At 39.1% G+C, this 23,758-nt stretch overlaps 1 protein-coding gene across 5 annotated transcripts in view; it reads left to right on the top strand.

The window, feature by feature from the left end:
- The window catches only part of HIPK1 (homeodomain interacting protein kinase 1), an 82,934-nt gene extending 63,130 nt beyond the window's left edge, over positions 1 to 19,804 (top strand). For 2 of the 5 annotated variants that reach the window (XM_083172759.1, XM_083172757.1), the window contains exons 10-16: positions 3,366 to 3,500; positions 7,493 to 7,632; positions 9,258 to 9,440; positions 10,394 to 10,606; positions 11,969 to 12,213; positions 13,480 to 13,610; positions 14,328 to 19,804. In XM_083172759.1, the coding sequence (XP_083028885.1) occupies positions 3,366 to 3,500; positions 7,493 to 7,632; positions 9,258 to 9,440; positions 10,394 to 10,606; positions 11,969 to 12,213; positions 13,480 to 13,610; positions 14,328 to 14,828 (1,548 nt within the window). In that variant the 3' untranslated portion in view covers positions 14,829 to 19,804. The remainder of the gene's footprint in view (positions 1 to 3,365; positions 3,501 to 7,492; positions 7,633 to 9,257; positions 9,441 to 10,393; positions 10,607 to 11,968; positions 12,214 to 13,479; positions 13,611 to 14,327) is intronic. The other 3 variants (XM_083172758.1, XM_083172762.1, XM_083172761.1) reach the window with 3 other exon arrangements.
- Positions 19,805 to 23,758: the final 3,954 nt, after the last annotated feature.

The raw sequence follows: 23,758 nt of genomic DNA, 5'->3' as shown, positions 1-23,758 counted from the left end.
GGCAAAAGTAAGCAAAACACCTACAAGGTGAGTCTGTTTTTAGCTCAGGGTAACATCTGCATTGATACTATCTCCTGCAAGAGCTCGTTGCTATGGAGTTTTAGAACATACCCATCCATGGAGTTTTATAACATACCCTTCCTTCCATTGTTTTTTCAGTGGAAGGCTTAATTATCTGACAAAGATTTTTATTAATACATCACCAAATTAGTGGTCAGTCAGTTAACGTTTCAGACTGATAACACTCCTTTTTCAAGACGGCATACAGAACAGCTTGGCAGCGGTGCAGGGGACAGCTGCTTAGCTGTTCATGATTAATTACACCGTGTTGGCTGACCGGTTCACAAATAATGGACCTGTTTGTCTTGCATAGGCTTGCTATGGAAGCAGAAGTCCCTAGTATGCAGTAGCAAGAACTGCAATTTTTTTTTTTTTTTAAACCACATTCTTGTTTAAGTCTGTTGCATGTATTGGATTCTCAACCTTTTGATTTTGTATGTGAAACGCTGCTGGGAAGATCAGTTTCCAGCAGGCTTGTGTTTATGTAATTGTCTGATTTAATACATATGTTTATAGTAGCGTTTTCTACAATTACAAATCTATGTATGTATGTTTTTTTCCCCTTATACTCTAATTGCACAACTCTGAAAATCAGATTTTCATCAGTTTGTGTGTGGTCTTTATTCCCCATCTCTCCTCAGTCTGACTAACCAAATGAAATCACTGTAGCACCAGTTCGACTCACCATTGCCATGTCTAGGGTCCCTGTAATATAGATTGCTTATACTGCACAAAACAGGAAGAGTAAGGAGTAAATTTACTAAAGCTTCTTAAAATTAAAAGCAGTGCTGTTGCCCATAACAACCTATCAGATTATGTCTATTATTTTATAGGGTGCAATAGAGAAAAGAGACCTAATATGATTGGTTGCTTATGGGCAATGTCCCTTCTTTTCATTTTTAGAAGGCTTTATTAAATGAATCCCTAAAATGTTATACATTTTCTCAGTTAGCACACCATTTCTCCAAAAATGAATAGTTTTAGAGCCTCCAAATTGATGCTTTTTATAATAACAATAGGTTGGGGGTCACCAAGAAAATATTTATTTAGTTTCACTTATCAGGGTGGGGGTGGGACTGAATGTGACCAGATGGTACAATTATGAGTGGCACATACTGGTAATTACATACATTTAACTGTTGCTAATTCATTTGATTTCTTTTTTTTAAATCCATTTAAAGCTTACAAGGGAATATAAAGTTTTAGGAACATCCTCAGACTACCAAGAGATACATTTTGGTGTCTTCTACATTTTTTCTGGTCAGTGTGTGGTCCTATTTTTCAGATAGGATGGTTATTTGGTATCTACCATCTCTCCCATTCATCTGTCCAAAACAGAAAGGAACACTCTTATATCTATATAAGCTTAAAGGCCCATACACCATAGACGATGTTGCTCACAATATCGTTCAGAAAGGGCTCTCTGAACGACATTAATGCCCGCCTATCCCCCACCCTCCATTGTGCATTTACAAATGTGTAGGCACTTGCTGGTCCTGCCACCACCAATGATGGCGGATCGTCCTACTGTGTATGGGTCTTAAAGTCACAATAACAGGTTGTTACAAGCAGCTTGTGGCACACTGGCATCCTTGATTGTCCATAAGCATTTATCTGCGTTTATAGCCTTCACAATAGTTATAAATTAGTATGTTCGGATCCAAGCACATGTATCATCCACCACAGATTCCTGTTTTGTTTCTTTCTTTTTTTTTTCCCCTCTCTACACCAAGATGAATTTATTTCAGTGAGGAAATAAAAACCCACAGCTTATTTTGCAGTTTGTCAGGAATTCTAGCACATCTAGAGTTAAGGAAAGACTGATATATATCAATAAATCTAATAAATAGGACAGGTCATTGGTTCTTTCAATATGGCACTAGCATTGTACATATATGGGCAAGAGGAATGGTAGATGAGAAAAATCCTTTGCCCAGTTAAGTGCTATTAAGGATACCTGTGCCCTTGTTACCGCTTTGTGAGGTTAGCTTTGCATGTCCAACGTTGGCCCTCCAGATGTTGTGAAACTACACATCCCAGCATGCTTTGCAATAGTTTTAGCATTCTCTAATAGCAAAACTGTGGCAAAACATGCTGGGATGTATAGTTTCACAACATATGAGGGGCCAACATTGGACATGCCTGCTTTAAGTGGTAAGTAGGTGGTTGTTTTTGGTGATCGGTCTGGCTGACTTATGATCAGTCCTTCTACACTTCTTACTTCCCCACAAGTAAGCAAGAGCAAATCTGGGGGAAATTCAATGTTGAGCTAAACGTAAATACCAAAACTATGAACACATCTAAAATAATTTAAATTTGTCATCCCCCACTTCCTGGTTTTAAGGGGATAAACGGCTCCCAACACTTTGAAGAAAGTCCTGTATTTCCCAATGATAGGCTCCAGTATTTAATATATTTAAACTGCTGGAGTATGCTGTACAATATTAACAAATAGACTGCATACAATTGTGTGTGTCCCTCATTTTCTGCCTTAGAAGCAGCAGAATGGCATTGCAGTTCTGGGAATTGTACATCTGCTGTAAAAAATGTTTGTAATGCATTAAATCTAAAAGTTCTCAGTCCCCTGAAAGGTAAATAGTCAGTAATGTGAGTAGTGGAACTTAAGCTTCACATGGTGAAGCAAAGATCATGAAAATGATTTGGTTTCCCATGCAGTCATGATCTACTCTTTGTGCTTTTTAGAAATATGACTTGGTGTGTCAGAACAACTCCCACTCCCCACGCACATACCCAAACACACGCGCACACAGAGCTCTACATATGGAGCCAGGCTTGTTTGGATACGTGTTTTAAGTTTTTGCAATGGTCACATACATGTGCATGACTACGCAGTTGTGGAAAGTCCAACGTATCCCTCACACAGGTCATGTGCCTGTTAACAAGCACTGTTCCATTTATACATTCTTCATTAAACGTGTTGTTTCTTCTTGTATGGCCTCCAAAAAGTGAAGAGGAAAGTTTTACTTGATAGAAAAGCTTGATGAAATACCAAATATTTGCACATTTCACTTTTTTTCGGGAGTTGAACAAAAAGCTGTTCTCATGTACACTATGGAAATCACTTGGGTACTATGCAAGCAACTTCACCTACGCAGGCATAAAATTCTTGTTGGAAAACCCGCAAGCCATTAAATAAAAATCCTTAAGATTTCTATACTCCTTTCCTTGAAAACTACCTTAACACACCTAGGAAGAGTACCACATAGCCGTGTCACGTTACTGTAAAAACCTATTTTTACTGCTATAAGTACACTGTTTCACTCACCTCCTAATCTACGTTTCAGGAAAGCTGTACCCCACTAATGGTAACAACTCTTCATCCACACGTAGCCACCATCACGCCGCAGTATGCGGTACCATTTACCTTGAACTGCGCAGCCGGGCGGCCGGCGTTAGTTGAACAGACTGCTGCTGTACTGGTAATTTTGTTTCACTTAATTGTGTAAACTAACAGTCTCCTTATTTTATAAATGTGTATCTGTTTTCTTTTCCTCCTTGCCGTAGAACGTTTCAGAAGAGCATGGAAGCATGAGCTCCATCTTGTGGCTGTGTTCTTGCAACATTCTAAGCGGCTCGTTCTAAATGTTGTTTATTTTATTTTTTTCCTTTTCATTTCTCTTTCGAAATGATTGCCACAGTGCTATCTGCCTCTTATGTTTCAGCCTGGCTTTCTCTAAAGCAGCAGTTCCAATGAGGGGCTTAATTTTACTTCCTACATTGCAACTTTTTCCCTCTTAAACCTTCCAAGTACAAAGCTTTTGTCTTAAGGTTTTTTGCATCGGACATTCAGAATGGTTTTCAATTATCGGGCATGCTGTGTTGCTATGCTAAAACTCCAGCCATATAGGTCCTGAAAAATAAAGGAATATGGGATTACATTTTTATCTTTTTACACTGGCCCCTTGCCATAATGTGCCTTTACTCGACTAGCTGTGCCCCATTATGCAAATGCACTAAGCACCCAGGGGTACCACATTAATGCTTTTGATGGGGCACGTTGTAGAGTTTGCCCCGGCCATGTTTTTTTTTTTTATGTTTTGCATTTTCTGACCACATGGTGTGGGGAAAACTAATACAGTAAGGGGCATAATCATTGCTATCAAAACCTACTGAACCAATGTCTGATCTTTGCATACAGATCTGCGCACAATTGATTTGAGGAGAGTAGCATCCTTCCCATCTAAGACCTTTTTAGCAAACTCCTGTCCCTCAATCTTTATTAGTTTTTTTTTTTTTTTTTTACACCTATAACCAGTTATTGCTCCTTGCATGCATACGTTAAATCCTAGCAGCTTTATTTATTTTAATATACACCATAAATGCTTGTTTTCAAGTTAACATGGTCAATGGCCATGGAATATTGTACTGCCGATACTTACAGCATTGAAGGCTTCTCATTGTGTGGAGTGCTAATTAATATCTTCAGCAGTCCCTTAACCAACATACCCTCAAAACTTTGTTCAGCCATTAACCCAATCAAAGCTTGTTCTGTACCCTCAATGATATTGCTTTTCCACAGATGCTGACAATCTTATTTGAACTTAAAGGTGAGCACAGCTTAGGTTATGGGTTGAGTAACATTTTTGGAATTGATCTTGCACATAATTTATATATGAAAAAACATTTTTTTTTCATAAATAATAACAATAATCTATTAGTGGACCTCTCCTGAATTCTGATTATTATAATTGTTTCTCTACACTGCACAAACTAGAAACTAGAGTTGGTGACCTTCCGGTCACACTCTACCTACTATGTAAAAATGTAGTCCCTCTCACAGTCAGGATTTATGTCCTATTTTCCAGTTCTACTAAATTTAAGATGTTTCCAGTTGTCAGTGAAGGTTAAAAATCAAAGGATTGGTTTTGATTGCTTTTAGAGCATCCTCTTATGCAATGTTGCCATTAAAAATAAAATAATGCTCTGAAAAAGCCCTAAGGTCACTGATCTCAGTGCTTGTACCATCTGTTGTTCCCTCGGATGGTAAAACGATTCTCTGGTCAAAATGAGAAGGTGCTGTAGCTCACGCTCAACTCGTTGACCTTCTGGTCTGTTGGAAGTGTACAGGCATGAGCAGTTATCACCTGATGTCTGCATTATTTTAGATATTTCCGGTCTTGTTCTATACAGAAAATGTTGAGTGATCACAGCTATGGTCATTTTAATGAGCTTTGTATGCTTTTATTAATGTAGTATAAAAATCCAACCCTTGTCTCCATCCCATGAATATGTATTTTGTAATCACATCCACATTTACTTTTGTTTTAATTAGCAGTGTTGTTTTTTTTCCCTTTGTCAAAGGACGGCCAGGAATGCAGTGACTTTGTTTAAGAGCTCTACTGGCTAAACTCTATTGAAAACGGTTTGGGATGGGCATATGAACATGAGGTCAATTTGTGTAGATTGGAGTAGGTCACTGTTAACACATCCCTAAAATAAGACATTCATTCCAAAAACTATTTCAATCTAGTAATCTAAGTGCAGCTCACCTTTAGTCTACCAGCCAGCTTGCCAATGGATTAGACTGCCTTTTTTATACCGCTTTTCTTAAGTTTGCATTACTCCATTGCAAAGCTTTGCTTATCTTGTCCTTCCTTTTGTCAGCACAGTTCGTCACTTGGAACGCCAGATCTCTGCATCACGTTTGGGATGTTCGTTCTTGCTCTGTATTAAACTATGCTTTGTCTTGTGCAGGTGTTGGCTTTTTGGAAAGACGCATGGTGTGGTTTCACATTATTATTAAACTTAAGTTTTCTCTCCACTGTTTGCATTTTGTTTTTCTTTCTCTGCTTGAAGGCTGTTGCCAGGACCAGTGATATATAAGACAAGGATCTGTCACTTGCAGAAATGTGTTGTACTGGACATATTGATGCTGTGTAATAGACTCTTTACATGAATGTGCTATGCTGCAGAATTCCTGGTTGCCCCCCTGTATGTCTTGTAGCCTGTACACCATTTACAATAGCCTCATGTCACTTGAACATACCAAACCACTAATTACTAACTTAACGACTATGGCAATTGATCTCTTCATGCAAGTTATGTTGGTTTGTTTGAGCTCCTTTTATATAACTATGACAGACAGATAAACAGACCCTTTTGGTAACTATGGAAACTTCTGTTCATGTTTTTGTTTAATACCTGGCCTATCCTGTCACTAGGAGCTAGTGATTTAGTGAATACCAGTCATATGAATATGGCTTCAGGCCACAAAATGGTTGCCCTCATTGTGTTTAGGTAACAGGAGATCTAAACTAAGTAACATAATCTGGTATCGTATCACTGTAGCTCAATCTAGGCACATTTCATAGTCTACTAAAAGCAAAATTGTTAGCATGAGGGACTTGTGTATAATGTAAATCCCCAGTGGGAGGCCTCTGGTCATCTATGCAGAGACTGCAGTAAAATAATTAAGCCGACTTTGGCTTAGTGTTGAATGGTTTCTATGTTTGACCAAACAATGTATTTGGAAGCTTTGTTACAATACAGTTGTGGGGAACATTAGTGTATGGGCAGTGTAATTGCAGCCACATACTGAATTGTTTCTGCCACTCCATAAGGGTGTGCTTAAAATATATTTTATTCGAATTCTTTGATATTTTAACGGGCTTGTTTTTCCCTGCAGTAGTGTTATGTAAGTTTGAATTTATTCTATATGCAAGATGGTAAACTATAGATGTCTTTTTAATCCTGTGCACAGGATTAGTCATGTTTTTCATAACCTGACTAAAGGGGCATACACACACGGCGATTTGAGCCCCATTTTGAAACAATCTGACTAAATTGCTTAGAATTGGAGCTCTGATCTCTGTGTGCGTGCCCTGCTGCAATGTGTTGTCCTGCGCATTGCTATCACCCACAGGGAAACAGTGCTTGCACTGTCTTTCCTGCTAGATTGCCTATTTTTTATAGGCAAAAGCCCACAAACACCGCTCGGCACATATCGCGGAGTGCATCGTTCTGCAACATGCGCTGAGCGATCTGTGCATAGCATGTTGCTAAGCGCGAAGGCTAGAGTCACTCTGTACGCGGTTTAAGTCCAATATCTAACAATTTGTGTATTGCTAGATGTAGAACAGTGTGGTCCGTGCTATACATGTCAGGGTGTGGTCATGTATATGTACTTTGTGGACTTTTTATATTGGTTAGAGATTTGACCACATAATATCTTTGGTCCTTGTGAACCTGATTTAGTGGGAAAACACAATAAAAAGCAGCTCATTTTCTGATTAGTTAGCATGTTGTAAGCTCCCAGCTTTTCTGCAGCACAGCCTTTCATCAACCCTCTTATTTGCTTCTTCTAAGTAGTTAACGTCTCTGCAAGATGAAGATCCACTGTCTTTAAGAAAATAGTGACCTTTGTTTTAACTAAGAAACTTCTTTCTGTCTTCCCCTCCTTTGTGTTTTCCAGCAGGCATGGCCTGGCGCAACACAGCAGATCTTGTTGCCATCTGCATGGCAGCAACTTCCTGGGGTTGCGCTACACAATTCAGTTCAGCCAACAGTGATTCCGGAGACAATTGGAAGTAACCAGCAGCTCACAGATTGGAGGTGAGTTCCTAGCACATGTTGTATACGTTAGCATTATATGCAGGGTCAACCAAGTATTTTCACCTACTGACTGGTTTTATCTTTGCTAATCTTTGCTAATCACAGAATAATAGTACAACATCATATAGTTTATAAGCCATTAAATGAAAGCAAGTTGCTTTTTCATGAAACTGCAACAAATGCATGTAAAGGTTAAGGATTATTGTTACCACGTAAATGACAAGCATTAAACAGTGTAGTAAATCAGACCACTTATCTCAGTGAATGTTCTGTGACTGCTGCAACCTCTCTGGTGAGGTCTCTTGCATCAGCCTAGCTTCACTACAATCTCCCACACCACACAGGGCAGATATAATTGTTAGTCTTGCATTCAGGGCTGTGCTCATGGGAAAGGAGTTTTTATAGGTCAAGTATATAAATGGAAATATATACTCCCTATTTTAATTTCTTACTCTACACACCTATATCGACCAGTTGGCGAGCCCACCTTTTGCTACATTTTTTATGATAGCAGAGTAGTCCAACTTCTGCTGGCAAATGGCTATTAGGAAACCTATAACTAAAGTGACACTTAGTAGCGGTTATTTGGCTATGGGCAAATGCTTAATGCTCCTGATTATATATTATTTACCAGGTCTATATTCATCCGGTGATCGTGTACATCTGAGTACAAGTTTTATACCAGTTACAAGTGTATATATAGAGAAGAAAGGGTAATAAGGAACTGGGTGCTTCAAAGAGTTCTGCCTATGGTAGTACACACAGGGGTCTATTTCATGTGATACCAAGATAAATAACTTATATAAAAGGGTGGCATACACCACCATGTTATATAACTGCTGTATATACATGTTGTGATAGCTCCCTCCCCTTCAAAAATCAGTATGGCTTGGTTTACAATTTTGTCTGTGCTATACAGGTATGGTGCCAAAACACGGGATATGGTCAGGTCGACCCTATGAAGGTAGACAGGGCTTACGTTGACACCGGAAATAGGTCCACATGGTCGACCAGGTTGGAATGTTGACACAAGTATTAGATCGACAATGGGAATGTCGACATTCTAAAGGTCGACATGAGTTTTTCGCGTGTTTTTTTATTTTATTAGCCATCTTGTGCCAACAGGCGGTATTTCTTACCCTACCATCCACTACGTCATGGTTGTAGAATAAAATAGTGTGGACACCGTGACCAAAGCATTGGGACCGCAGCGAGCCATGCGAGGGGGCGCGGTACAATTTGACTGTGTCCATGCTGACATTTGACACAAGAAAACATGAAAATCTTGTGTCGACCTTTTGACTGCCATTCTCAACCTAATGCTTGTGTCAACCTTCCAAACCTGTCAACCTTAGCCATGTTGACCTATTTTAGGTGTCAAGCCCTGTTGACCTAATGTCAGAAGGTATTGGGTATGTAAGTGAGGTAGTCTAAGTGTTTTTATTTTCCATTCCGGCACAATTCAGTAACCTTTTTAAGATTAACCTAAAATATTGGTTTAGTGTATAGCTAAACACATGTGGGTAGTGAAATTGCAAAAAAAAAAAAAAAAAAAAGATCAAAACTTAATATATCAGAATTGGAAAATGTCTTGCATAATAGCATGCTTGTCTTTCTTCTAATAGAAATGTACATTCCCATGGAAACCAGTATAGCGCACTGATGCAGCAGCCGTCCTTACTTGCCAACCATGTGACTCTAGCTGCGGCACAGCCTCTAAATGTGGGGGTTGCTCATGTTGTTCGACAACAAAATGGAAACATTTCAGCAAAGAAAAACAAGTTGCAGCAAACACAGAACAATGCCAAGTAAGGGCTGCTTTTTAATATACCCATTGTCATCGACCTTAATGCAACATTAAAATGTATCCGTTCGCTGTCCAGTGTAGAGTGGTGTCAGGAACAAGGTCTTACAGCATGTGGAAAATATTACAAGTACTTGCATGCTGATATTCAGCCAGCAATGCCGTATGACATTTCTCTGTGCAATGCTCAGGAGTTACTGAGGTCTTCTCACCAAAAATGCTGTAACGATACACACCAAAAGGTTCTATTAATGCACTGTTGTTTTTTTAAACAATCAGCTACTATACATATGTAGTCAGTCCTTTCGATTAAATCAAATGTGTAGTAGTGCTAATAGTACATATGGTAATTCAGACAATATGAAATATATACATTTATAGCATATACTGTCTTGTTTTGCCAAAAATGCATCTTATTTGCATTGCTATGTCAATAGTACACACAATACGCGTATGCTGATTAAAGTGATGTGCCACAAACATGTAATCCCAGATACTGTAGCTTGACACATAGCTCCTTGACCTAATAGCTGAAGTGTTTGAGCTGTGATGTCAACTGTTATAGGCGCTTTATAGTGACATGCATCTATTTCTTGAACTGATATGCAAATCATTCAAATACATTTGTAATTGCATGTATATAGCTAGTACTAGGCATCTGTAATGTCTTAATATTGTAGCTATTGATGAAGCTGCGATCATCATTGGCAGATCGCTACCGCTTGTGTTTATAAAGACAAATTTGCACCTTCGGCTTGGAATCGCCATGCTGCAATATCACAACAAATTACATGGTCTCACCAATTGCCACAGACGTCGGTCATGGCGATTGGCACGGCATCGATGAGCGTGGCTACATCTGTACTATTCTTTTGTATATTTATAGAGAAAACCTAGCTAAAAGTAAATGCTTACTGCTTAGACTGCCCCTAACTATGTCCATTTTATGTTATGCAGGAAACTCTCTGCTTTAGATGTTCTCCCATCCCAAATTTATTCATTAGTGGGGAGCAGCCCATTCCATGCATCCACTTCATACAACCCCCTCATCCCAATCCAAGAGCAGCGCCAGCCCATTGTGATCCCAGATACCCCCAGCCCTCCTGTGAGTGTTATCACTATTCGCAGTGATACGGATGAGGAAGAGGACTGCAAGTATAAGCCCACAAGGTAAGCCTACAGCACCACTTGTTTCTAGCACATGTATTAATGGGTTAAACTAGGGACTATTTTCTGCTAATCTAGTCCAAGGACTGCTGTCTTTCATTAATATGCACCAGGTCGCGCACTATCTTTTTGGTTGACTTCATGCGACCAGAAGATATTGCATGCAACCCGCAGGTGTGCACAATACTTAGATATTTTTCAGGTTTGTAAATATGTTTGGCTGTATGCCAGTATGACTTGGAGGTAAATTTACTAGAGCATCTAAAACAAGTGCTGGTATTGCCCCGACCAACCAATCAGATCTATCATTTTCTAGAATGTAAAAGAGAAATGAATTCTGATTCGCTGCTATGGACAACACTTCCATTTGGGTGTTTTAGAAGGTTTAGTGCAGTGGTTCCCAAACTTTGTCAGTCCAAGGCACCCTTTGGGTCTCAATGACTTTTTCAAGGCACCCTTAAGCCAACATAATTAATATGGGTAACTAGGTGGCCCGTGCAAAAATTTCACATGCAAATAAAATACTGTACGACTACTTTTATCGTGAGGTTGGTGGTTTGTAGTAGGATAAAAGAGCCGATTCATTGGTAGCCATTTTGAGTAGCCGAGCAAATCTTATAATCTTAAGGGGCCTACACACTGGGAGATGCTGAAGCATTCTGATTGATGCTAGATCACTTAAAACGCTTCAGCAAGATCGCTCTGCACACAGTGCTGTGTGCTGGCAGTGACGGCTGACTGACAGTGGTGGGGAGCAGTGTTGCAGATCGGATTGCTGACCGATTCGATCCGTGGCTGGAGGGGGCCATTTCAGAGAGGAGGGGCCTAGGGGTACTGACCCCCAGAGCTCTTTCCTTAATCCGGCTCTACACCCCACCTCGAAGCCCTATAACTCCCTACTATGCAGCACCAAGTAACTTGCTGGCTGTGCACACTTCCGCAGGCGCCACCGTCTGACCATAGGCACAGGTAAGTGCCGTAAGTCGCTCAGCCCGGCGCTAATTACTTATGGGGCTGCCTCTAGGGACACTGGTGCCGCAGCACCCCAGTGAGCTGCAGCGCCCAGTCTGGGAACCACTACTTTAGTGGGATTAGCCACAAGTCACACAATGGAGTGATGAAATCAGAACCAACTTTGGTTACTTGAGAACTGATGTTGGGTGGATCTGCACTTGAATGTCTCCTTATGATAAAATGACTGCCAGAAAGTGGACTCTTCATTGTAAAAGCTGTATGTACCTTTGGCCAATACATTAGTCCGATTGTTTTTTTTTTTGATGACCAGTGATCTTCGGGATCTTGTATGTCAATGTAGTCTCTGGATGCTTGTGCACTGTATGATCTTTCTTTTCTATTTTGTCTTAGCTCTGGCATGAAGCTGCGGTCTAATGTCATCAGTTATGTGACCGTTAACGACTCCCCGGACTCAGACTCCTCTGTCAGCAGCCCATATTTGGCCGATCACCTTTCAACTCTGAATGGAGTCAGTGGAGTGTTTGAAATCCCAAGTAGCAGAGGAGCCCCCACACACAGTTCTAGCTCCCGCACAATAATTGTGCCTCCATTAAAGACGCAAATTCATGACTGCAGTTTGGATAATCATCTGACCAGTACGTTCTCTTCATTAACATCATTTGTACGGCGGTCACTAATGGCAGTGAAATAATGGTTATTTTTAGAGTAATAAAAATCACTTGCACCTTGATCTGCAACTTTATCTAATGCAGAAGGTTGTAAAAGCAGCGCTTGGACTTTTCAGAGCCTCTTTTCGCTGAATGTGAAGGCACTTATAGCATATTCATAAGTATAGTAAATGAAAAGGCACAAAAAGGCCAATCTTTCCAAATTGTAACAAATTGGATTTATTGGGCACAAAAAACGTATGTTGCTAACACTTGTGAAAGGAAAAATATATACATATGTGCCCACGCAATTGTGGTGTCAACTGTAATTGAAAGATCATATGTCTTTTATCATAAAATGGTAAATCCTGAAGGAATATCAATCAGCACAGCTGAACATAATTATCAAATTGTTAAATTATGAAATTTATGAAAAAGTATTACAAACCTAAGAATATATTAAATATAAGGTAAAAATGCCATAAAGAAAGTTTTGTATTATCAACATTAAGATATCAAAGGATTCAGGGGTAGATGGTAGAGCTGGTTGGCTGGTGATAAAGTACCAGGCACTTTATCACTTCTCCTCCCTTATCACTGCTTCATACATCTACCCCTCAGATTAGGATTCTATGCTGCTGGTTGCTCAATTGATTATCTATTGGACCACAACTAGCTACTAGAACAGAATTTAATGTAATAATAAGTTCTGCTTTGACTCCCAACAACAATGTGTATATACAAAAGTTGAGGCAGTATAAAATAATGGCGAAGAAGCTGTAGATGTAGGTTTTTAGGTCAGTGAAAAACTGAGAGGTCCATGTACTAAGCTCTGGCTAGAGCAAGTAACAGCGAATCGTATCCTGACTTTCTTTTTAAACACCTGCATGCATCATTGCAGTTAGGAGCTGATTGGCTGGTACTTGATTGAAGTCTACTTTATATCTCTCTTCAAGGCTTAGAACATAGACACCTCAATCATAATATAGAACTTGTATTGCGAATAATTGACTTCATACGTAATTCTCGTATCGAGGTGTATGACATTGTTGACTACTGTGTAGTATGTATTTAGTATTTTAATTTCATTATTTGTATGGACTTTTGTGACTTACCCAAAACAGATTTCAGTAGGCAGAAAGACCTGCTGTCACTATGGAAATGAATGCTTTTATCATTAAGTAACTCAGACAGCGGAACAGTGTCACAGCACAGGCATGTTTGGAAAGTTTTTCTTATCGAATAATCTTGCAGGTATCCTGGGCAGTATTGGCAAAGCAAAAACTTCCACTTCAAATGGACAATCATCCAGTAGCTGCATCTCCCAAACGGGATATCGCTCCCACCGCATGCTAAATGGAGTGCAGCCTCTCAACCTCAGTCAGGTACGTAGCCATTTCCATTCAACATTCTCTTCAAAATGTCTTCTTTCAACACTCCATTTAACACTCATGTCCAACACAATTTGAAAGCTGAACCACCCAGCATTTAGAACTTCTTATACAGTGCAGCTGTATTCTGCTTATACAGTGCAGCTGTATTCTGCTTATGACATGTGCATAAATGCAAAGCTGTATGGAGTACTATGAGTAGTGTACTGCAGCAAAAAAGCATGCACATGGATAAGACCATGTGCACTCCAGGTGGGGCTGATCTAACATAGGCAGAGAGATTTAGATGTGAGTGGGATGTATTAAAGTTGAAATCTTTATTGCATTGTAAAAATAAAGCTAACATTTATGGGCTACATGCAAAAGTAGCCAGTATTTACCCTGCACATAAAAAAATAGAAATGTATTTGCTCCCCTTACATACGTACGTGGATTGTTCCAGACAACAAATTACTTGCTTTTTTTTTCTTTTTCTTTACTGAATCTGTCCCTGTCTATAACATTTTTGGTTATGTGTGTTTTTATGAATATTTAACTGATTCTACTTAACGGTATTCCCCAAGTACTGGAGGTCTATTAGACTTTTTCATGTCTGAAATATTTTCTTGATAAATGACAATGGAACTTTTGGAGTAAGCGTATACATTTTATACTGACTTTTTTCCCCCTCCAACTAATTGTTTTCTTTTATTTTTGTATATATAATTTCAGAACCAGCAGTCAGTCTCAATGTTATCCCAGGAGAGAAGCATGAATCCTGATCCTCGTAGACAGCAAGCCTATGTTGCTCCTCCTCTCCCATCAATTTCTCAGGCACCATTCACTTTCCAGCACAGCAGCCCCTTACATTCCACAGTGCACCCCCACCTTGCAGCAGCCGCATCAGCCACCAGCCACCTAACAAGCCAGCCTCATATGTACACATATGCTCCCACTACTGCTGCAAGCCTAGGGTCCACTACATCTATAGCGCATCTCTTTTCCCCTCAGGGCTCCTCAAGGCACACAACCTATGCTACCCATCCCAGTACTCTGGTGCATCAGGTACCGGTCAGTGTGGGACACAGCTTGCTGACCTCTGCTAATCTAGCCCCTGCACAGTATCCCCACCAGTTTGCCACCCAGTCCTATATTGGAGCCTCTAGGGGTTCTGCAATCTACACTGGATATCCTTTAAGTCCATCTAACATCAACCAGTACTCGTACCTATAATCCAGGATCTGGAAGCTTTTTCGAAGACTTGACTGTTATACTGCAGGATTTGCTAGAAGCATGCTTGAAGGAAAAGGGGCTCTGTTCCATAATGACTGCATTGTTGTAGTCACAGAAGCTTGTTCAGTGTTAACTTGTTCCGTGGTTTTGTGTGTCACGCGTTTTGTCGCATCTTCCTGCATAGCTCCTTTAGTGTAAGCCTGCACAGCGAGTGATTCGGGACACTCTCCTGCTGAAGATGGACAGCTGTGGACTGCAATAACACTCTTCAACTGCGTTGTTTTATTAGTATTTTAGAAACCGTAGGGAAGAAGAATTCTTTTATTTAGTGTGTTTTAATTTTTGCTACAGATAAGCTCAATCTTTTCAATGTGTGACAAATGAAGTATTCAAGATGCTTTTAAGTAATTAAGTTTTGATTTATATGCGCTCATTAGTTGTTAGGGGGAAAATGTTGTTTTATATTAATAGCTTGTTCTTTAAAAAAATGTTTTTCTTTTATTTTTTTTATTTTTTTGCTTCCCACAAAGTATTTTAATGTAGTAGCTGCTTTATTTACTAGATTCCCTGCAGAACCCAGTTTTATTTTAGTGGTAATACAGATGACACTGGTACATATTCTGCAAACCTTGACTGTTTCCCTGGGTGTGGCAATATATAATAGACCCCTTTACTATTCTAAGCAGGCTCGGGTGCCTATATGCTGTTATGTTCATTCACACATTAATGGCAATTACAGTAAAGAAAAATCACACTTTATTTCTTCCACATTCAAACAAGTAGCAATCCCGTAAATGCCTTGCCCTAGAGGATGCTACATCTACATCATGATTGATCCTTTACGTAACACCAGGAGGCCCTCTTCTAGGGCAGGGGTGGGAATCCTTTGGTCCTCCAGCTGTTGCTCAACTGCACATCCCAGCATGCCCCGCTACAGTTTTGGTATTTGTCCATGCTAAAACTGTTAAAGGGCATGTTGGGATGTGTGGTTCAAGAACAGCTGGAGGGCCCAAAGGCTCTCCATCCCTGATCTGGGGCATCATGCAGTCTAGTAAAAGGTCTGCTTAGCTGAAGATTTCTATAGACTATACACTTTAAATTTCCATGCTCCTTAAAACTCTATTTTGCATTTATCTGTATGATTAAAAAATGCAACATTCTTTTAAGTTCTTGTATTGGGCCACTGGGGTGTGGGTGAAATTCCAAATGCTACAAGTTCATCGTGATTATTCCCTAGTACAGGTGTTGCCAATAAGCAGCACTCAATCTGCAGTCGGACTAAGCACCTTAGCATAACCTTCCATAGTTTTGCTATCCTGGTATATGTAGTTTCTTATTTGCCCGCAACTGCCCTAGTAGGTAAATTAGAATCTAGTGACTTCATTCCTTATTGAAATAATTTCCCCATGTTTAACCAAGGAAATGTTCGAATCTTACCCCTATCAGAAACCGTAAATACTGTTTTGTACTCTTTTTAAGGGAGCACACTGCAAGCGGTCCCTAACTCTCCATTAGAGCTGTAGACCCATAAAGTACACAATCATTTAGCGCCACATGGTGCGATGCCTTGGATTAAGGGGATGGATTTTTTTTACAATGCTAATCATGGATGACCTGCTTGATTAAGGAAAGCTTCCACTATTGGCGGCATTCTCGTTTAAATTATGCTCTAACGAACATATGATTCCAAATGAATTTAAACTGTTTTTTGAATGCATGTCCGCGACAGAAATCTAGGGATGAAATATTTAATGTGAAATATTGCACATTTCAGAACACGGGAAAACTTCCTATTTAAGCATGTTTTAGTTGTACTTGGTACAAAAGTGTTTACATTTTTTAGGCTCTTAGCATTCTTATTAACTGTATGCATTAAATGAGACTTAATAATGTTAACCTTTTTGTTGGTACATTACTAATGAGATGTATTAAGGAGTCTAGTATGTTGTTCTATACACTGGAGTTTCACTCAATTCAGTGACTTGAAATACAATCCTTGTTAAAGGACTAACATTTTAAGGATTGCGTTGACATGATGTAGTCTCTCCATGATCCAATTAATAAGACTGTATAGTGTCACTCCTGCTTGCTTTAGCACCCTTTTGTCTCCCTCCAGGCTGGGAGACAGACAAACTTTCAAGCTTCTTACAGATTTCAAGACTATATTAGAAGCTGTGTATTTGTGGTGGTTTTATATTTTACACAGTGAAATATGTACCTTCTAATTCTCAGTATAGGAAAAAAGTAAATGTACTAAGCAATGGTGCATTCATCACCCCAAATGCATCAAAAGAATTTGTGTCTAATCCAAATTAGTAGTGATGATACTTGAACCTATATGTACTTGTGTCTGTCAGTTTTGGGGGGTGGGTAGTGGTTAGGTTTTTTATATAAATAGTTATAAAAAAAGTTCCAATTTTTTTTGTAAACCAAAATAAATTGTGGGTTTGTATGTGGAGCAGAACTTTATCACTGTAATACTGATTGAATATATATATATATATATATATATATATATATATATATATATATATATATATATATATATATATAATATAATTTACACACACACAGTGCTCTATATATATATATATATATACATATATTATACTTAAGTCTGAATTGTACTCGCATAGTGGTGAGTTAATGATAAATTGGAGTTGTTTTGCACAGGTATGTATGGTGATTACTTGTTTCATGTATGTCCACTTAATGTAGTGCCTTAAATGCCAACATAGTGATTAGTTTACAGTAAGCTTGCCTTATTATAGGGCTGGCAAGCCCCTTTAAATAGAAGCAATTCTTTAAACCTTGAAGCAAGAGTAAAAACAGGCTCGTGAGAGGTACAGTTGGGTTAATATTCGGAAGCTGCCTCGTTTTTCGTTTCCTTGTGTTCTCTAGTGGAAATTCTAATAATGCTTTAGAGCTGGACTGTGTTTGTTCCTGTCCTGTTATACAGGCACATTAACTGGTTAGCGTAGATAACCATTTCAGATCTGTTGAGACTTGGTGTCATTTTTTATTAGTGGTCACTCGAACTCATTTGTGCAATAAATCCCCTCTCTTTTTTAGTTGTCATTTATAACCAGACCTTGTGCTTGTTAGTTAATCAATAACAATCTTTGTGAGAATACATGGAAGCTAGTTTTAGGATGTTTATACCAAAGAAAGCTTATCCTAGTAATTGTGTTATGCTGACTGGCACGATGGGTCTATACTAAGTTACCAGTCATTTGTCATCACAGAGCATGCGAGTGCCATTCTCAGCTAGTTTTAGTATTATGGCAAACCCAGCAGCATCCTTTTTTAATTTTTTTTATTTTTTGGCATCTATTATTATACAGTATGTGCTGTAGTTATTTTGGCTTTGTTAAATAGTCTTGTAGTTTCCCCTCAATGCAGGATCAACATCTCCCAGTGTCTTGCAGAGCTCTTCAGTTTTGCCAACTGATAAAACTGTTTGTTTTAAACTATTTGGTGGTTCGAGGGCAGCCAGGAATACGTAAGCAATCAGCAAATGTGCACAGTTCCTGCGAATAGCACTCTGGATACTACTGCACAATGATTTATGCTGAAGGTGTATCCTTGAAGAGTTTCTTCTCCCTTAAGATCGTATTCATAGCCACAAAGTAGTTTTACCAGCACCTGCAGTTTACTGCAGCTCTAACATGCAGGGATGATGTAAATGTTATTAAGTCTATACACTGCCAGAACATTTCTCTACCACCATGTTTAAACAGCGCTGCATAGATATGAAGCACAGCTATACATTTCCCCCACTACATATGAGGAAGAGGGGTTTAGTTAGCTCTCTTGTGACCTCATTTTAAGGCATAAAGGACTGTATAACTCTGCTGTAGACTGGCTAATAAGCTGTACATATTTATCACTCAATGTTTTGTGTTTTATTCCCCTTTAGACCTTTTTAAATCTGTAGAATAGTGTTTTTGGAGGGAGGGAAGATTGGTATGATTTATGCAACTTTTTCTTTCGTTTTATATATTTGTTGTGTATATATGGTTTTTACCATTCCTCAGAACTATACATAAAAAAATAATAATAATCTTTAGAGTGGAATGTGAGCATTTTCCATCATGTTTAATCAAATCACTGTTTATATTGTAAGTTTTAAGTATCCTATTATGGACAGGGCTGTTTGCATATTTCATTCTTTCAATATATAAAATGGTATTTAAATTTTATGCTGGTCTCACAATAAGTACGTATTATAATATTTAACACTGAATTCTTTCAATTTGTTCAAATAGTTAAGTTTAAATATTGTTTTCTGCTAATATTTTATAGCCTGGCACTGAAAATAAGATAAGGGATGACACCTTTTCTGTCTAGATTTAGGAAAATAATTTACAAATGTGTGTATCATTGGCAACATAAAGAAAGCCTTCACTAAACCCGATATGAACGTTCTCTTGCATTTGTCTTGCTTAACTTACTATGGGTGACCTTTTTCTTTTTTTTTCTTTTTGGGTTATATATTAATGTGGATCACTACATGTAGCAGTACATTATATGTAATGTTAGTGTAATGTTAGTGTTTTTTGCTTTTAATCATTGATATTGCAATGTCTGTTTTTATTTCTTAAATGTTTGATATGCTAGTTGCTGTGTTGGAACCTAACAAAATCATATTTTATATGGTTGTGCTTTTATTTCTTTTAAATATATATATTTTGTTCCAAGTGACTATAATTGTAGTTGCTTGGAATTTATTGTTTGTGTTGCCGGTGTTCTGAGGGTTATGTAATCTCAGTTTTACGAAAACAAAAAAATAGATATTTAAAATTTATTACTAACTATATGGGATAAAGGTCCATTGTGAAAACATAGTTTATCATTGGATTCAATGTTTGTCTTTGGTTTTACAAAGTAGCTTGTATTTTATGTATTTTCTACATCATATGGCAAAATGTTTAGCAATTGAAATGCATCAATAAAGAGGGGTAATTTTTTCTTTACTTCTGTAAGTGTCTTTCTTGTAAATTAAAAGATTTCCTTAAACGCACAAGGAAACTGTTTGCTAATGCTCCATTAGTATTTTCTTTTTTTTCTGGTCCATAATGGAATTAATAGTATATTCTTTATTTAATTTTTTTTTATACTTTTTGTTATGCTAATATGTAATTGAATACTTGTGAAAATATTAAGGCATATAGCTATATTTCAATTTAATAAGCTATGAAGGATCTGTAACTTCAACTTGAGAAAAAAAAATCGACCTAGTTCCATATGGTTGCCTCAATTCTAAATTACAGCATTGTTAGCTTGTTGGGCTGATTTTTAGCAGTGCCTAACAATACACAAATGAGCGAAAACATAACGAATTACAGTGCAAGACAATTTAGGACAAGTAAGTTTTAAAAATGGATAGTTGCATCAGTGGACAGGACACTGAAGCAATCATCAGGGTGGCAGAGGTGGTACTTGTTTCCTTGCATGGCCACAATCGCGGGCATCGTGTGCCTTAACTTTAAGGCACACGATGCCTGCGATTTCCCCATAGGCTTCAATGTTAAAATATTTTAACATTGAAGCCTATGCGCGTCCGACTCGATGCCCCCGATTTCTCCATAGGCTTCAATGTTAAAATATTTTAACATTGAAGCCTATGTGATGGACCCGATTTCTCCATAGGCTTCAATGTTAAAATATTTTAACATTGAAGCCTTTGCGATGGACCCGATTTGTCCATAGGCTTCAATGTTAAAATATTTTAACATTGAAAATGAGTGCATTTAACATAGGTGAAAATGAGAAATGGCCCAATATGGGCCATTTCTCATTGGGTATGGCCCCGGCATATGTGTGTAAAAAATAATGGCCCCCCATTGTGACCGCCACCCCCACGATTGACGCGAACCCGAAGCGTGGCGAGCGCAGCGGTGCGCGTCCTCCGACCTTTTCATTCCCCTACTATCCACGTCGGCGTGGAGTTGAGAATATAAAGTGTAGCGAGCCACCGAGCCCGAAGCGTGGCGAGCGCACGTGGATACCTGTCAAGCCCACAAGGGGCGTCCCTCACGGGCTTGACCGGTATCCGCGGGGCTCGCTACGCTCGCCACACTATATATTCTCAACTCCACGCCGACGTGGATAGTAGGGGAATGAAAAGGTCGGAGGACGCGCACCGCCGCCCCTCGCGGGCACGCTGCGCTCGCCATGCTTCGGGTTCGCGTCAATCGTGGTGGTGGCCACAATGGGGGGCCATTATTTTTTACACACATGCCAGGGCCATAGCCAATGAGAAATGGCCCATATTGGGCCCTTTACCTTTTTTTTCCTATGTTAAATGTACTCAGTTTCAATGTTAAAATAATTTAACATTGAAGCCTATGGAGACGCGATGGACCCGATTTCTCCATAGGCTTCAATGTTAAATTATTTTAACATATGTACATTGTGTCAGTCGCGTCGTGTGCGTTTTGGTATGCACCCGACGCGATTTTTTCCGACACGACCACGATAGAAATCGTGGTGGCCGTGCTAGGAAACTAGTACCGCAGAGGTTTATATATTCTAAGAAAGACACATGAGGAGAGAGGGCCCTGCTCATGAGAGCTTACATTCTAAAGGGGAGGGTTAGATAGACAGGGGTGACACAGAAGGGGAAGAAGCGAGCATTAACAGAAGGTTAGGATGAGAGATGGTCAGGTTTTATGCAGGAGGGTGGGAAGAGGTTAGTTTAGTCTTTGATATTTTAAGTTTAAAAAAAGTGCTGGGTCATCCAAGAGTAGATATGAGTGAGGATAGTGGGAGAGAGATCAGAAAAGGAGCAGTAGATTTCAATATTATCAGCATAAAGTCGAGTGAGCAAATTAGCAGAGAGGACCTGAAGAGACAGAGAAGAAGAGGACCATGAATAAAATGTTGGGGGACACCTACTATCAATGGAAGAGCAGGAGAGGTGAAGTCATTAGAGGTACAGCTGGGCATTTTCAAAACTGAAAGCACAAATACAAGATTGAACAATGATATTAAAAGTTTTAGCAAATGTAAAAATGGTGATTATAGCCAGATTAAGCAGCCAGGAGTAGTATGTTGTGCGTATGAAATTAGCTCACTCAAAGCAGTCGTTTGGTTTCTGAGTTGGTGTTTTCTGTCCTCCTGTTTCACTTCAGCATAATGCCATATAACGCTGCAGTTATGTTTAAATTATGCCGCACTTTAAAAATTATATACCATGCACACAACCTATATGGCTCACAGCCTATGTAATGAGTTTTAAATACATGTGCACTCATTAATTGGACTCAACCCATCCAATCCCCAATCACCCTTATACAATGTATGGTAATAAGTGGCTTACTTAAACACCCATGGCATTCCAAGATACCAAGTTGGTTGTCAGTTTCTGTCCAGTTTAGTTGTGTAATTGTTTTTGCCCTACTTTAAAATCTCCCTACTTTAAAATCTGACGAAGTATCAAGTCAGCTTTCAATTGTCAGCCAATGCTATAGTCAGCCTTCTATGCTCTAATAAGTAGACGCCTAACAAGCTGTTTGTAAGTTCATTGATTGAGACCCCACCCAGCCAGTGCTCCTCTCCCACTAGCAATAGAACTAAGATAAGCAAATGGTAAGAGGTTACATACCATCCCAGCCACTAATAAATTCCAACTCCCTTTAGATCTTAAAAACACATTTGCACAATGACCTATGATATTGCAGTATGCAAGGCAGAGTAATTGACTTTAATATAGTAATTGACTTTATTTACATGGCATATGTCTCCCACTATTGCAGTACTAGGGTATTTAACCTGACATTCTCCTGGTCACTTTGGTCTGTCACCAGCTCTCCTCCTTCTCCAGCCTGCCCCAATCACTGCATGCTTAATCTGTTCCTGGCATATTCTCTGTCCTGTCAGAAAGGCTAGGGTCTGTTTTCTGCAGTGGTGGTGCATACCCCAGATCAAACATTGCATGCATATAAGAGACAGGACAGATTTAAGAGAATATTCTATAAATATGAACCCAAATTGGTTACAGCAGTTGCCTGCTTTTGGTTGGTGCATGCAGGCTTCCTTTTGATTGTAGTATTAAGCCTTAAATCAGTGGTTCCCAAACTGTGCGCCTAGGCTCCCTGGGGTGCCTCGGACCACTTGCAGGGGTGACTCGGTTTGGTGGTCCAGAACCAATTCAAATTATTTATGGTCAATGTAATAGGCAAAACCAGAGCTTGTAAAAAATGGATGGATGTACAGCGCTAGGTAATTTCTGAAAAAGTATGTACTACCACATGTAAATATTTATAACATTTATTAATGAAAATACAATTTAATGAGAGCTCTCATAATAATTCATGACAATAAAAAATATATAAAAAATATATAAAAACATATAATAGAACAGGGGCTCTCTGATGTAAATATCTCCACAATATTGGCACCAATACGTTTATATTTACCAAGGGGAGACGGGGGGGGGGGGGGGGAAGAAAAGTCTCCTTAATGGTCTGGCTGCATGAATAGTGTCCCAATCCGGATGTATGTCCAGGTGATCCAAGCAGGTTTTTGTTATGGCAGTCCTTTTGGTATATGTATACCTGGCATGACACTGCTGATATCTGCTGAATGGGAGAGATCCTGGAAGCAATTGGTGAACCGGTCCGGATTAAAGTGCGGGATATAGTGCAGTCCTTGGTAATGGGCAAATGGCAGTTAGGTGCGGTGGAGAGATGCTGGATACTGCTGAACGCGTTTCAACGCTGGCTCGCGTCTTCATCAGGAGCCAAGCTAGATGCACTACACTGCTGCACAAATTTTCCATACAGCATTATCACAAAAAAAAAAATGCTTTCTAGTGTGATAGAGATCAGTGTTTCCCATATTTTTCTGGGTAGGAAAATGTGGTAAAAGTATAGTTGTTTGCCCTTATATGTCACTCAATGCCCACATGTAACAGCAATGCACAT

The sequence above is a fragment of the Crinia signifera genome, chromosome 2 (genome assembly GCF_055691185.1).
Source record: "Crinia signifera chromosome 2, ASM5569118v1, whole genome shotgun sequence".
Classification (NCBI taxonomy): domain Eukaryota; kingdom Metazoa; phylum Chordata; class Amphibia; order Anura; family Myobatrachidae; genus Crinia; species Crinia signifera.
The sequence above is the reverse complement of the archived record's forward strand: the minus strand, read 5'-3'. Positions and strand labels throughout refer to the sequence as shown.